Source organism: Tupaia chinensis, unplaced genomic scaffold, assembly GCF_000334495.1.
Source record: "Tupaia chinensis unplaced genomic scaffold, TupChi_1.0 Scaffold000074_1, whole genome shotgun sequence".
NCBI classification, from domain to species: Eukaryota; Metazoa; Chordata; class Mammalia; order Scandentia; family Tupaiidae; genus Tupaia; species Tupaia belangeri.
Genome location: NW_006159534.1, coordinates 6,723,055 through 6,739,416, shown reverse-complemented (window position 1 = coordinate 6,739,416; position 16,362 = coordinate 6,723,055). Strand labels below are relative to the sequence as shown.

Sequence of the window (16,362 nt, the reverse complement as noted above, 5' to 3'; positions counted from 1 at the left end):
AATGCCTTCCTTGTATTTTGTTCTCTTGTCTGATTGCATTGGCTAGGACTTCCAGTATTATATTGAAGAGGAGTGAAGATAGTGAGCACCTTGTCTTGTTCTAATTCTTAGTGAAAAAGCTTTCAGCTTTTCCCATTCAGAATGATGTTAGCTATAGGTTTTTCATATGTGGCTTTTATTGTGTTGAGAAAAGTCCATTCTGTGATTTTGCAGAGAGTCTTAGTTATGAAGGGATGTTGTATTTTATAAAGTGCTCTTACTGCATCACTTGATAAGATCACATGATTTTTCTTGATGCATTACATTTAAGGTTTTGTGTATATTGAGACACCCTTACATCCCTGGGATAAAGCATACCTGGTCTTGGTGTATAATCTTTTTAATACATTGTTTTGGTATAATTTTCTAGCATTTTGTTGAGATTTTTTGCATCTATATTTATTAGCAACATTGGTTTATAGTTTTCTTTCTTTCCTTTGTTATGTCCTTGTCCTAGGAATGAGGGTGATGGAGGCTTTATAAAATGCATTTGGAATGGTTCCTTCCTTCTGGATCTTCAGAAATAGTTTGAATGGTATGGGAGTTAGCCCTTCTTTAAGCATTTTGTTGAATTCAGAAGTGATGCCATCAGGACCTGAGCATTTATTTTTAGGGAGGCTATTTACTACTGATTCAATCCCATTGCTTGTTATTGTTCTATTCAGGCTTCTTATGTCTTCCTGATTCAGTTTCAGCAGAGTATATGTGTCCAGAAATTTGTCTATCTCACCCAGGATTTTTTGTTTGTTGCCATATACTCGTAGTATTCTCTGATGATCTCTTATATTTCTGTTATGTCTGTTGTAATATTGTCTGCTTCATTGGTGATTAGATTTACCTAATGACCACATTGCAATTCCTTCTCCTCTATTCTCTTCTCGAGATCTTGGGCACGCATGCACATGCACCCAGCATGAGTTTTAAGCTGCCAGGTCTGGAACTCGAACCACGGTCTCCTATGTGGGAGTCCAGTGGCATAACCATTATGCCATCTGCTGGTCCCCTGTCCCCCTTTTTAACTTTGGAAAGATTTCTTTCCTGTTTTTCTTTGAAGAATTATTTTATTTAAATTTACTTACTTACTCACTTTATTTATTTATTTAAATTTGACCAGAGAGGGACAAAGGGAGTGAAAGAGAGACCAGGGGTGGGGTAGGGGGAAAATGAAAAAGCAAGTTGCCAGGTCCGGGACTCAAACCACGATTGGCCATGTAGGAATCCAGCGCCTTTAACTACCTCACAACCTGTTGGTGCCTGCAAAGGTTTCTTTTGTAAGATGGGTATAGCATTTTAAGATAGGTGATACATTAAAAGGTTGGGAGTTAGAAAAACTACTGTGGAATGTGAATATGAATTACAGTGAAACATGACATCAATTTATAGGTGATCCCAGAATTCCTTAATGTCTTAAATTTTTATTTCTTCTTCTTCTTTTTTTTTTTTTTTTTTTTTAGGGACTTCCTCCCTCGAGGGTCAGGCATTGTAACAAGAAGACCTCTGGTGCTGCAGCTTGTTACTTCTAAAGCAGGTAATGAATGAGGATGTTTGCTGGATGGACCAGCACATCCTCTGGCACCTGTTAGCTCCATTCCTGGGTCTCCTGTTGGGCAAAGTGAAATAATTTTGTGATCACTGTGCTATGGGAAGCTGCCTATCTTCTTCATTACCCTTTTAATTCATTTGATTAAATTAAAGGAAAAGTTTTATTTGCATATAGGTCCTTTACACCTAATTTTTTGTTTTTAAGGCCTAGATGCTATATTCTTATAATAATTAATCTATATAGTTTTACAGTATAGCAGAACCTCTACTGCCCCTTTGGTATATTTCCTTCCTGCGTGTGTGTGTGTGTGTGTGTGTGTGTGTGTGTGTGTGCGCGCGTGTGTGTGTATGTATGTAGCTATAGCTGTATTTGTATCTTTGTAGCTAATGTGCTGTGCTTGCCCTTTCCCTTAATAGCCCCTTAATGAAGAAATGATACTTTTGGGACCAGCAGTTGGCGTAATGGTTATGTTGCTGGACTCCCACGTAGTTGACCACAGTTTGAGTCCCGGACCCGGTGGCTTAAAACTCACGTCGGGCGTATGTGCGTGCATGCCCAAGATCCCGAGAGGAGAATGGAGGAGAAGGGATTGTGGCATGGCTATCCCGCCTGGGGGGTGATTTCTCGCTTTCTGTCTCTATGTCTCTCTCTGTCTTTCTGGTGAGCACATGGGCCCTATAGCAAAAACCTCTCCAAAAAACAAAAAAATGATACTATATTTCTTTTTAAAAATAATTACTTTATTTATCTTTATTTATTTTAATTTGACCAGAGAGGGAGGGGGGGAAGGATGGGAGGGAGAGAGAGAAAATGAGAAAGCAAGTTGTTGTATCTGAGACTTGAACTGCAGTTGGCCATGTGGGAGTCCAATGCCCTTAACCACCATGCCACCTGCTGGCCCCGAGAAATGATACTTTCATTTCTTGGCAACTGGCAATATTTATTTTTTTATCTTAGTTTATCATTTTTGTTTTTTTCTCTTGGGAATTGGCTATTTTTATCTTCTATTTTTCTGAAAGTATTGATTTCCCTACCTTTTTTTATCAATTTCTTTGAATGCTTAAGATTTAAGCACTCGTTAACATCATTCTTCATAAATTACAAATATTTTGAAAAGCTTTTTTTGAGATATAATTCACATGCTATATATTTGAGCCAATTAAAGTTTGTGGTTCAATTTAGTATATTCACAAATATGCATGACTATTGCCACCATCAATTTTGGAATAGTTTCATCACTTCCAAAAGAAATCCCCTATGCTTGCACTGTCTGCTGTTTACCTTCCAAGTTTCTCCCACCACTCCAGCTTGAGGCAGCTACTAACTGTATTCTGTCTGTATAAATCGCCCTATTATGGATGTTTCATATGAATAGAATAATATAACATATGGACTTGTTAACTTGATTTTTTCACTTAGCATAATGTTCTCAAGGTTTATGCACATTGTAGTGTGTAGTATTACTTCATTTATTTTTATGGCTCTATAATATTCCATTGTCATTGGAATATTCCAATATTCTCCACCTCTTCTTCCTCACTAACTGAGGGGCATATTGATTATTTCAACCTTTGGATTATTATGAATAATAATGCTATAGACATTTATATACATGTTTCTATGTGGACATGTGCTCTTATTTCTCTTGGAAATAAATCCAGGAATGTAATTTTGGGGTCATATGGTAATTCTATGTTTAATTGTTTAGAAATTGACAGACTGTCTTCCACAGTGGCTGCAGTAGTGTATGAGGGTTCCTTCCAGTATCTTAACATTTCCTTGCCAATATTTGTGGATATGCTAGATATCTCATTGTGATCTTGACTTGCATTTAATAACTAAGCGTTTTCCCATCTGCTTAGTAATTATCTTTATTTGGATAAATATCTACTCACTTGTTGAATTTATTGTTTCTTTTCTTCTTTTTTATTTATTTATTTTTTTGGAGAGGTTTTTTGCTATAGGGCGCGTGCACTCGCTGGACAGATAGAGTGAGACAGAGAGATAGAAAGTGAGAAATCATCCCCCAGAGGGGATGGCCATGCTGCAATCCCTTCTCCATTCTCCTCTCGGGATCTTGGGCACGCATGCACATGCGCTCAGCGTGAGTCTAAGCCACCAGGTCCGGGACTCGAACCACAGTCGCCTACGCGGGAGTCCAGCGACACAGCCATTACGCTAACTGCTGGTCCCTGAATTTATTGTTTCTAATAGTGATCTAATAAATGTCTACTTACTTCCCTTTGTAATTTTTTTAATTGTAAGTTATATGATTTGCAAAATTTGTTTTCCTGTTCTGTTTGTTGTCCTTTAATTTCCCTGATGTTGTCTTTTAGAGCATGAAAGTCTTACAGTTAAGTCCAATTTATCTGCCTTTTCTTTCATTATTTATGCTTTTGGTATCATATCTTAGAATCCTTCCCCCAAATCAAGGTCCTAAATATTTATTCTGTGTTTTCCTCTGAGAGTTTCACAGTTTTGCTATTACATTTAGGTCCTTGATACACTTGCAGTTAATTTTTAGTGAGGTAAATACTAAACTTCATTTTTTTTCATGCGGATATACAATTGTCCCAGTGCCATTTGTTAAAAGGACTATTTCCTCATTGTAGGAGCTTGGTAACTTTGCAATAAATCTGTTGGACTTAGATCTATGACTTTATTTTTGCGCTCTCGGTTCTGTTAAACCGCCTGGCCTTGTCCTGGTGCCATACTGTCTTATTGACTCTTGATTTGTAGTCAAGTTTGAAATTGGGAATTGTGAATCTTTCTGCTTTGTTTTTGGCTGGGTTCCTTGAAGTGCCACATGAATTTTCGAATCAGTTTGTTTATCCCAGGAATGAAAGATTGGTTTAACATTTGAAAATCAATCAATATATCGCATCATATCAGTAGAATGAAAAACAAAGCCTATAGAGTCATCTCGGTAGACTCAGGAATAGTGTTTGACAAAATCCAACATCTATTTATGATTAAAAAAAAAAAACTCTTAGTAAACTTAGAATAGAGAACTTCCTCAATCTGATAAAGGACATGTATGGAAAACCCACAGTCAATGTGATATTTAATGGTAGGAAACCATCAATGGAATCTTTGCCTCTAAGGTCAGGACCAATACAAGGATATTCACTCTTGCTACTTCTGTTCAATGTTGTATTGAAGGTTCTAGGCAGGTTTCTAGTATTAAAGGAAAAGAGAGAAATAGAAGTCTTTCATATTGAAAAGGGAAGAAGTAAAGTTATCTCTATTTGCAGATGGTATGGTCATGTATGTATATAGGAAATTCTAAGGAATTCATTAAAAAACTGTTACAACCAATAAATTCAACAGTGTTACAGGACACAAGATCAAGATACAAAAACCAGTTTTATTTCTGTTACACTCACAATGAACACTCCATAAATAAAATTAAGAAAACAATTTTATTTAACATCAAAAGTGATGTACTACTTAAGAATACATTTAACAAAAGAAATTCAAAAACATACTCTGAAAATTATAAATCACTGTTGGGAAGATATTAGAGACCTAAATATTTGAAAAAAAAAATCATGTATTTATTGATTGGAAGGTTTAATGATGTGAAGGAGGGAAAACTCAAAATTCTTCATGACAGTACTCTCTAGAGTCAAATACACTTTATTAGAATCCTGGATGACTTCTTTGTAGAAATTGCACATATTTTAGAAGTTTGTTTGTTTGTTTGTTTATTTATTTATTTATGTAATAAGAAAGAGAGGGGGAGAGAGAGAGAGAGAAAGACAGACAGACAGATAGACAAAGTTACCTTTAACTTGGTTTTACCATATTGTAAATCTTCCTCCCAGCCAGCCAGTATCACAGTCATGTGTGGATCTGCTTGTTCAGGTTGACCTGTGATCTGAACCCAGGACTTCCTATATGACTTCAGCATCTTATAGTATCACCTCACTTTCTGTGCCAGCTGAACCTCTTAGTGAATTTTTAAAAATATTCTTTATAGAGTATCTATGCATTTCTAGTTGGGGTGTTCATATTTACTTTTTATTGTTCTTCTGATTTAAATAGGATTTTTTCTAGATTATAGAATTTTTAAAAATATAAATTAGTGTAATAATTGCATCCATTTTAAAATAATGTGTAATTAAATCAGGGTTATTAGTAAGCCCACCATCCCAATCGTTTATAACATTATATACAGGAAATTGTTGTTGACCACATACTCCTTACTGTATTCTTTTTTTTTTTTTTTCTGGAGAGGTTTTCACTATAGGGCGCTTGCGCTCACCAGACAGAGAGAGAGAGATATAGAGACAGAAAGCGAGAAATCACCCCCCAGGGGGGATGGTCACGCCGCAATCCCTTCTCCTCCATTCTCCTCTCAGGATCTTGGGCACACACACACACGCACCCGGCATGCTTACTGTATTCTGTAACACTGGACATTGTTTGTTCTATCTGTCTTCAATTTTATTTCTGTTAATCAACATCCTTCTTGAATAATATTTTCAAAAATTATATTTTCAAATGCTTCATCTGCATAAAAGTTGCTTCTTTTTAATTTTAGTTTTAAAATTTACTTTCTTATTCTATATTAGGCAGATTAAAATGTTATAAATGAATTCTCTTAGGTATTTTAGTTATATCGTCATTTCATCTGTATTTCTTAATTTATTCAATAAAGCATTTAACATAAAAACACTGGGACACCTGAGACAAAGGATGTACTGACCAGAATATTGGTAAGCTGCTTTGTAGAGAGGGCTAGTTAGTAAGTGACTAACTAGCTGGTAGCATACACAGCACAGCTATGCCAGACACAGGGACGATTCATGTCTTGAGCAGGACAGAGCAGGACTGCATGAAATTTCATCATGCTACTCAGAAGGGAGCACAATTTAAAACATATGAATTATTTATTTCTGCAAGTTTCCATTGAATATTTTTAGGCCTTCATCGATCATGGAGAGCTGAAACTGCTGAAATTGAAATTGCATAGAAAAACATTGAAAAATATGTCGTGACTTTTCTAACAACCCAATAGTTATTAAGACAAGCCAGAAAACTCACTGGAGGCCCAAAGCCTTATTCTGTGTAACTTGTTTCAGGATATTAGGCCCTTAGCACAGAAGAACACTCCAAGAAATCATGTAGGATGGTTGTGAGGAAGGTGAGAAAAAAACCACTATGCAGCTTCGTTAATAAAGATGAACATTTTTAGTGACAGGATTATGGCGATTTGATTTCAAAGAGGTGCATTTCTGAAGGTGGGACTTGGAGAACAAGAGCTGGACAAAGCATTGACGAGGAGTTGGGTGAGGACTGCAGTGTCAAGAGCAATGGAGCAGGGAGAGGGTCTCATAAGACCATGTGACAGTTTTCAGTGCCTGTGGCCTCCTTCAGGCACTGTGCCAGGCTAAAACTCTGTTATGCCACCTCCTGAGATCTGATCATGCACTCTCTTTCCAAATTCGTAGTCAGTGACATCATGATGGTAGCTAGAACTAGGTCATGGTGGGAATATTTACACTATAGAAATTGGTGAATGCTACAAATCAGGGTCCCCCACCACCTCAGGAAGCCAGTTGTTAAGCATTTACCAATGCACCACTGGTTTTCTCATTCTTTTTTTTTTTGGGAGAGGTTTTGCTATAGGGCATGTGCGCTCGCGAGACAGAGGGGCAGAAAGCGAGAAATCACCCCCCAGGGGGGATGGCCACGCTGCAATCCCTTCTCCTCTATTCTCTCTTGGGATCTTGGGCATGCACGCACACGCGCCCGGCGTGAGTTTTAAGCCACCGGGTTCGGGACACGAACTGCGGTCGACTACGTGGGAGTCCAGCGACATAGCCATTACGCTAACTGCTGGTCCCTGGTTTTCTCATTTTTAACATCTGATCTTACTGTTCACTTGTTAAATCATATGTAGAACTGAGAAAACGTATGTATCTGAATATAACGGTTTTGCTGAACATTTGGAATTTGATATGCCCCCTCAAGGAAAGGTGATTTTTGAAGTTGTCAGCGTCCAAGACATTGCATTAAATATTACCGTTGTGGATTTACAGAAATTAAGCCTCCAGGTTATAGTTAAAGACAGATGGTTTTGCCACCTAGTGAACTTTTCAATGTTAAAATACTTCTCCAAATGCTATTATGTTGTCTACTGTGCTTCATTTCAATGACATTATTACAAGAAAGGAAGATATATTCAAAATAAGACATTATAGGTTCAAAGGCATCTCTGAGCCCGCAAGTAGATACCATGAGCATAGCTCACCCTCCTGAATTGAAAAAAATTTTGGAGAAGTTATCATTGAAATTAAATGGTGCAGACATGTCCAAGGAATATTGTGGGGATTTGACCCATTTACGAATCGTGGTAGATGAATGTGTGGAGATGGCCACTAGCGGGCCACAGAGCAATATTGGCATGGTGGTAATAAGAGGAAATAGTATCATCATGTTAGAAGCCTTGGTGAGTATAAATAGTGGCCGTTCAACAGAAAAATCTATGTCTTCTCATCAATGGGCCTGTTTTACTATGATGTAAAAATCAGGTCATGTACAGTTTTATAATAAACTTTCTGTTGGGAACCAGCAGTTAGCGTAATGGCTGGCGTTGGACTCCCACGTAGACAGACGCGGATCGCGGCGTTCGCGTCCCAAACCCGGTGGCTTAAAACTCACGCTCGGCGCGTGTGTGTGCGTGCCCAAAATCCAGAGAAGAGAATGGAGGAGAAGGGATTGCGGCGTGACCATCCCCCCTGGGGGGTGATTTCTCGCTTTCTGTCTCTATGTCTCTTTCTGTCTGTCTGGCGAGCGCACGCGCCCTATAGCAAAAACCTCTCCAAAAATAAATAAAAATAAACTTTCTGTTAAGTAAAAAAAAAAAAAAAAAAGAAATTATCGTATGGATAAGGGTAACTGTTCAAATGACATGAGTATGTATTCTTTCTTTTGTGAAATGTTTCCTTGCTTCTTCTTTTTATGCATTTAAATCTATTAAAATTTGTCAGAATTTTATTTACCACCTTTGTATTGCAAGCATCGCTCAATGTAAACTGTGATCAGTTTTTAAAAATTGCATATGACCTGTAATTTATCAGAGAATGATTACTATTACGCTAACTGCTGGTCCCTTCTCCCCCTCTTTCTGTCTCTCCCTGGAGATTGCACGCAGCCTCCAGAAATGAATAATGATAATAAAAAAGATGCCCAGTAACAGAAATCAGAAAACCTTTGGAGGCAGTGGGTGGTAACAAGATGAGATGCAGACACCATTCAGGCAGCAGATCTGAGAAGCAGCAGGGAGGCCGGAGAAGAGTGTATTGCCATGTTCTGGGAGGGCTGCTTGCCTGGGGGCCTTTAGATCTCTGGGACTCCAGGCAGAACTGAGCCAAGATATCTGACTTCTTCCTACTGCAATAGCCAGGGAGCGATTAGTTCCAGAGAAATTGTCTAGAAGTTTTTATAGTTGAATGTTTTAGATAAAAGTGTAGATTAGACTTTAAATCCTGATTTATGTACAAAGATCAAGACTTGCGTTCTAGTTTTATAAATTGGGTCGATACATTGTGGAAACATTCCAGTATTATTTTGAGTAGCAACAGTGACAACACTTTGAAACTACACATCTCTTACATTATAATAGCTAAATATAATTAAAATTGATTTATTTTAGGTTTTTGCTATAAGGCATGTGTTCTCACCTGAGAGACAGAGACAGTGAGAGAGAAAGTGAGAAATCACCCCCTGGGGGGATGGCCACACTGCAGTCCCTTCTCTTCCATTTTTCTTCTGGGATTCTGGGTATGCACACACACACATGCCTGGTGTGAGTTTCAAGTTGTGGGATCTGGGACTCAGACCATAGTTGACCATGCCGGAGTCAAGTGCTTAAACCACCATGCAACCTGCTGGCCCCTAGCTCTGATATTTTAGAAAAAGATAGTCTGCTTTTGCAAAGGATTAAATGTTTGCCTTTTTTTTTTTTCATGATAACAAATGAACCTCATGGTAAAAACAGCTTGCCCCTCTGTTGTGGTACAACCTCACGGTCTGCAAGGCTGGAAGCCATCTGGTTGACTTGGTTCATTTCCACAGCTTAACCTGAAAATATATTGGGCCTCTAAGTGAGTGGGTGCCCAGGATTCTGAGGAGCGGAAGGCTGGGGAAAGGTTATCTCCGCGTGATGTTACTGAACTCAAATCAAGTTCACTTGCCCAAGTGCCACAGTCCAAACTGTTGACACAAAGTGTGATGAAGGAAAGCACAGCGTTCTTGTCATGTGCAAAACAAGAAGAGCAGACAGCTCATGTTGCAAAGGTCTGGTCTCCCCGATAAGTTCCCCATGTGCTTTTTTTTTTTTCAGAGACATTTTTGCTATAGGGATATGTATACTCGCTGGAGACACAAGAGACAAAACAAGAAATCACCCCTAGGATGGCCACACTACAGTCCCTCCTCCATTTTCCTCTCAGGATTTTGGGCATGCATGCACATGCGCCTGGCATGAGTTTCAAGCTGCCAAGTCTGGGACTCAGACCACGGTCAGCCATGTGGGAGTCCAGCATGAACTATGCTATCTGCTGCTCTGTTTCTCACATGCATTTTCAAGGGTAAATGAAGGGTACAGTTCCAGGCACATTGCCAGTTCAACGACCAGTTCACAAAGACAGATCTTGTTATCCTTCTTGATCTGCGGGCCCTAGGGTAATCACGTTTCTATTCTAGAAGGGAGCAATCAGCAGGTTTCCAGCGCCATTCAGCCTGGGGTCTGTGTGCCCTCACTCAGCAGTTTCTATCCTGCAAAACATCTTAAATATTGCAGTTGAAAACGTTATCTTTCCTTTTTGTGGGAGTTACAGTCCTATGGCTCTCATTCTTGGCCAGTGCTGTTTAGTTACCATAACCAAAGTCTGAAGTCTTACATTTTACTTTCAGGTTGTTACTATGTAGGTGAACTTGCATTCCAAGCCCCTTAGAAAGACATTTTCTTTTCAGTTCCACCCTTATTAATTTTTCAGTTTGCCGAATTTTTATTTTTTATCAACAGAAGGGGAAATTGAGGACCCAGACCATTTTTAGGGAGTCCCTGCTCAGTTTTGGTGATGAGACTCTTGTGAGAATGCTTTTTTCTCCAGTTCTCACATGAGTGTACGTGCACTCTATTATAAAAAGCAAACAAACAGCAACAAAACAAAACAGTTGTGCTTCTGTAAACTTGTGACCTTGTTCTGCTTCAGCACTGGTTCTTACTGCTTTTTGTATAAAGTACAGGTTATAGATTCATGGTATAAAATCTTTTGAATATTGTTATTTTTAAATATTAATGTACATAAGATACTCTGGGGACATCCTGGGATTGATCATTTCTGCAAATGGTGCTCAGAGAGTTTGGCTCATTTAGCTGGCATGGGGGTCATTGCACCTGCATTTTGAAGTGTTACTGCCAGGTGCTTCTAAAGCTGTTGGTCTTTGAGTCACATTTTGAGAAATACAATACTTTAAGTCCTTCACTGTAGGTATTTTTTATTTTATAGATAACTTTTTGCCTTTCTTTTAATAGGATCTTTTCGTTGGGAGACAACCAGCCAGCCAGTGTGTACACTTGCCAAAGAGAGAGAGAGTGAGATAGAGGGAGAGGAAGAAAGCACCCTGCTCCCTTCCCCTCTCTCCCACCACCCAATGGGCCATGGTCACACTGCAATCTCTTTCTTCTCCATTTCTTCATCCTGTTGGGATTTTGGGTATGCACACACATGCACCTGGCATGTTTTTCAGGCTACAGGGAAGGGGTGGCCAACCAGGATTTGAACTGTGTAGTTGGCAATGTAGGGTTCAGCTGACTTTACCACTTGGCCTTGAGGCCAGCCCCACTCATTTTATGTCTGTTAATTGGTCTCGGAGTCTGTATAGAGGTCTAAGCGCTGTGCTTTGATGTTGAACTACTGTCTGGGTACTGGGTTCAGTCAGCATAACCCTTGCCCCAGTATTTCAAGAAACTTCATAGCTGTCCAGAGGCTGAGATTTTAATAACACTGGATTTTGTTACTACAAAACTGACTCACCTTCCGAAGTATAAATGTCAAGAGAAAAACCATCCTGGTGAAATCTCTGAAACAATGGCTGTGTGCACTTCCTTGATCTCTGATCAGCTTGGGAATTCCCCTCACCCCATTGAATGCCATGTATTTACCAAGCACATAATCTTAATTCTGGACAATTTAACTACCAAAAATAGATGAGATAATGCTTGGTGGTGGAGTTGGATGATGGGAATATTGGATTTTTCAAAAAGTTTGAGCATCATTGGCATAGAAGAAATCAAAGCTCTTCATCTTCCTCAAGGACGCTTTTGGTTATTTATTTTCAACATTGGTCACAAAGTAATAAGTAAATAAATTTTCAAAATTTCATGCAGAAAACATTTTTTTTTTTTTTTTGGAGAGGTTTTTGCTATAGGACGTGTGTGCTCGCCAGACAGACAGGGAGAGGGATGGCCACGCCGCAATCCCTTCTCCTCCATTCTCCTCTCGGGATCTTGGGCATACACGCACACACGCCTGATGTGAGTTTTAAGCCACTGGGTCCGGGACTCGAACCGCGGTCAACTACGTGGGTGTCCAGCGACATAGCCATTACGCTAACTGCTGGTCCCCAGAAAACATTCTTGATAAATAGAGATGCAGATGCTATGTTCATGTATTAAGATAGGATTTCTTTAAATATTCCTACATTTATCATCTATTTCATGGACAGGTCAGTTTTCTTTCAGGAATTTTCTAAATCTTGTTTTTGAAAAAAAAAAATGTTGGTGCTATCTGGGACTTATATCCAGACCTACTTTAAATCTGGTTTGATCGTATTTTCCAGGTCACTGCTTTTTAAATATTTGCATAATCTATGCAATTTAACTTGTCTTTATTTTATTCTTGGTTATAGGGATTCCCCCTGAGAATTACTGGTTTTCTCCTCCCCTCCCTTCCTCCCTCGCTTCCTCTTTTCCTCCCTCTCTCTCTCTCTCCCTTTATTATTTCCTTCTCCCCTCCCTCTGTTCCTCTTTCCTCTCTCTTTTTTGCTAACAACAACCTGAAACTGTTTTTACCCATCTTCTTTTGTTACCTTCTTTCTTTTTTCTTGGCTTAAGCATTGGCTACAAATTTATTAATCGTCAGAATTTCCTGTAGTTTCGTTATGTTCCTTCCAATATAAAGTCAAGAGCAATGTTCGCTCAACTCTGAAAATTTTGGGAAAAGCAAAGGAGCTATTATAAACACACTGACCCAAATTTTAAGCCACTGGGTCCGGGACTCGAACCGCGGTCAACTACGTGGGTGTCCAGCGACATAGCCATTACGCTAACTGCTGGTCCCCAGAAAACATTCTTGATAAATAGAGATGCAGATGCTATGTTCATGTATTAAGATAGGATTTCTTTAAATATTCCTACATTTATCATCTATTTCATGGACAGGTCAGTTTTCTTTCAGGAATTTTCTAAATCTTGTTTTTGAAAAAAAAAAATGTTGGTGCTATCTGGGACTTATATCCAGACCTACTTTAAATCTGGTTTGATCGTATTTTCCAGGTCACTGCTTTTTAAATATTTGCATAATCTATGCAATTTAACTTGTCTTTATTTTATTCTTGGTTATAGGGATTCCCCCTGAGAATTACTGGTTTTCTCCTCCCCTCCCTTCCTCCCTCGCTTCCTCTTTTCCTCCCTCTCTCTCTCTCTCCCTTTATTATTTCCTTCTCCCCTCCCTCTGTTCCTCTTTCCTCTCTCTTTTTTGCTAACAACAACCTGAAACTGTTTTTACCCATCTTCTTTTGTTACCTTCTTTCTTTTTTCTTGGCTTAAGCATTGGCTACAAATTTATTAATCGTCAGAATTTCCTGTAGTTTCGTTATGTTCCTTCCAATATAAAGTCAAGAGCAATGTTCGCTCAACTCTGAAAATTTTGGGAAAAGCAAAGGAGCTATTATAAACACACTGACCCAAATTTTCTTCCTCCACAGTTAGATGACTGTCCTTTGACACCACATGCTTTCGCTTCAGGAAAGGAATGACTAAAGTAATGCTATTATATTCCTACTCAAAGAAAATGAATGTTGACTACATTTCAACAAGATTGCCATTCAGGATTGTGAGGTTAGGATGACTCTTGAGGGGGTGATAATTTGTTCTTTTTTTATGTCCGTTTGTTCATACTCTATTTTAGGAGAAGATATGAAGGTTTGTAATTGCCTCGAATTTCCAAACCAAAAATGATAGTTCTCTGATCTTAGACTCCTTTAGTCGATTTTAAGTCTGCTCTGGAATTATGTCTGCTTAACGAGGCTGGATGGGAGGGAGATAATAAGTTCCTTAAGTTTTGGACTTCTCTATCTTCTTTCCTGCTCCTATTTTTGAAAAAAAAGGGGTTGTTTTGAAATACTGGGCCGTTGGGAAAGTCATGATGCAGTTTAGCTTAGAAAGATGTGTCATGACTTTCTCGATGACCTAGTAATTGATATTAAAGAGGGCTGCAAGACAAGCCTTAGAGTTGTTAATATCTGTTTAAATTTGAAAGGAAGAGGTATGCTTCTTTTTGTAGTAAGAAAATGAATAGTGGCCAGACGGTGCCATAGTGGTAAAATGCAGTGCCCTGCGAGACATCCCACCTGGAAAGGTTCCTGCTTTGAGTCCAGAGATGTTTCTGAATGCACTAGGCACACAAACGCCCATGACTGGGGCTAGCAGAAGTCTGGGAGTAAATTGTCCTATTCAGATCCCTTTAGGACTGCTTTCTCTCTTTCTATCTCCTGTCTCCCTGTTTCTGTCACTCATGAAATAAATAAACTTAAAAAAGCAAGATGTTTTATATTATGTCTCTATCTATATTTAATTATTGGGTCATCAGAAAAGTCATGATGCATTTTTACATAGAAAAATATATCATGCCTTTCCTGACAGCCCAATAATAATTAGTTGCCTATCCCTTCCTACTCTCTCCCTATTTCCTCTTGGGCTTCTGATAACAGAAATCATCAATCACATGGGAGGAAGCCTTAATGTTTTTTGGTTTTCCTCCCTGGGTGTCAACCTGGGTCTTAAAGCAGTGCTCTTCCCTCCCCATCTCACTCAGGCCACCTGAAATGCCAGGTTGCATTTACCCACCTTAAATCTTAGTGTCATTGAGGCTCCTGGAACCTCTGGAGCCTTTTTCCCATGGACTGGAATTTTCTCTACCCTCTCCTTCTGGAAATAGCAGTGAGCCTCTTCATGGTCGATTCTTCCAAATTGAAAGAATATTGAACTTTCTGAAACACAGCAAGAAATGTTGGACTTTTATTCCTGTCTCAGAAAGTTCAGCTTACTCCTCATCGGCATTGAGAAAAGTGGTGAGAGACTAAAGTTTGAGTCTATTTCTTAAATAAAATGTTTATCAAGACATTATTTTGAATATTTAAATTTTGTAAGTATATTTATATTTTATGGGCTTTAAAAATATTGTTATACTAGAAAAAAAATACACTAGGGATCTTTTAGAAGTTACTAGTAATATTCTTCTAGAATTTTATTCCCAATAGTAATAGGTTCTAAAAGCTTTTTTCCCCTAAATATATATCATTGGGAAAAGTGACATAATCTATTTTATAATGCAGTTAAGTGGTATGCTTAGAGAAAATGTGCATTCTGAGACAGTATCAGATAATATTAAAATGAATGATTACATTGGGGGAAATAAAAGAAATAGTCAATCACAGACATCCCCAGGATTTGTGTTTGTTAGATGAGTTTGGAGTCGTCTAGAATGCATTTTGCTGCACTCTCTTCCTCTTGGAGGCGGGGTATGTGTTATTCTTGCTGCAAGCAAGATGTTTTATATTATGTCTCTATCTATATTTAATTATTGGGTCATCAGAAAAGTCATGATGCATTTTTACATAGAAAAATATATCATGCCTTTCCTGACAGCCCAATAATAATTAGTTGCCTATCCCTTCCTACTCTCTCCCTATTTCCTCTTGGGCTTCTGATAACAGAAATCATCAATCACATGGGAGGAAGCCTTAATGTTTTTTGGTTTTCCTCCCTGGGTGTCAACCTGGGTCTTAAAGCAGTGCTCTTCCCTCCCCATCTCACTCAGGCCACCTGAAATGCCAGGTTGCATTTACCCACCTTAAATCTTAGTGTCATTGAGGCTCCTGGAACCTCTGGAGCCTTTTTCCCATGGACTGGAATTTTCTCTACCCTCTCCTTCTGGAAATAGCAGTGAGCCTCTTCATGGTCGATTCTTCCAAATTGAAAGAATATTGAACTTTCTGAAACACAGCAAGAAATGTTGGACTTTTATTCCTGTCTCAGAAAGTTCAGCTTACTCCTCATCGGCATTGAGAAAAGTGGTGAGAGACTAAAGTTTGAGTCTATTTCTTAAATAAAATGTTTATCAAGACATTATTTTGAATATTTAAATTTTGTAAGTATATTTATATTTTATGGGCTTTAAAAATATTGTTATACTAGAAAAAAAATACACTAGGGATCTTTTAGAAGTTACTAGTAATATTCTTCTAGAATTTTATTCCCAATAGTAATAGGTTCTAAAAGCTTTTTTCCCCTAAATATATATCATTGGGAAAAGTGACATAATCTATTTTATAATGCAGTTAAGTGGTATGCTTAGAGAAAATGTGCATTCTGAGACAGTATCAGATAATATTAAAATGAATGATTACATTGGGGGAAATAAAAGAAATAGTCAATCACAGACATCCCCAGGATTTGTGTTTGTTAGATGAGTTTGGAGTCG

General features: G+C 38.4%; 1 protein-coding gene across 3 annotated transcripts in view; it reads left to right on the top strand.

The window, feature by feature from the left end:
* Nucleotides 1-16,362, top strand: part of DNM3 (dynamin 3) — a 662,543-nt gene that overhangs the window by 107,754 nt on the left and 538,427 nt on the right. For all 3 annotated transcript variants that reach the window (XM_006142350.3, XM_027768010.1, XM_006142351.3), the window contains exon 2: nt 1,494-1,567. In XM_006142350.3, coding sequence (XP_006142412.1) covers nt 1,494-1,567 — 74 coding nt within the window. The remainder of the gene's footprint in view (nt 1-1,493; nt 1,568-16,362) is intronic.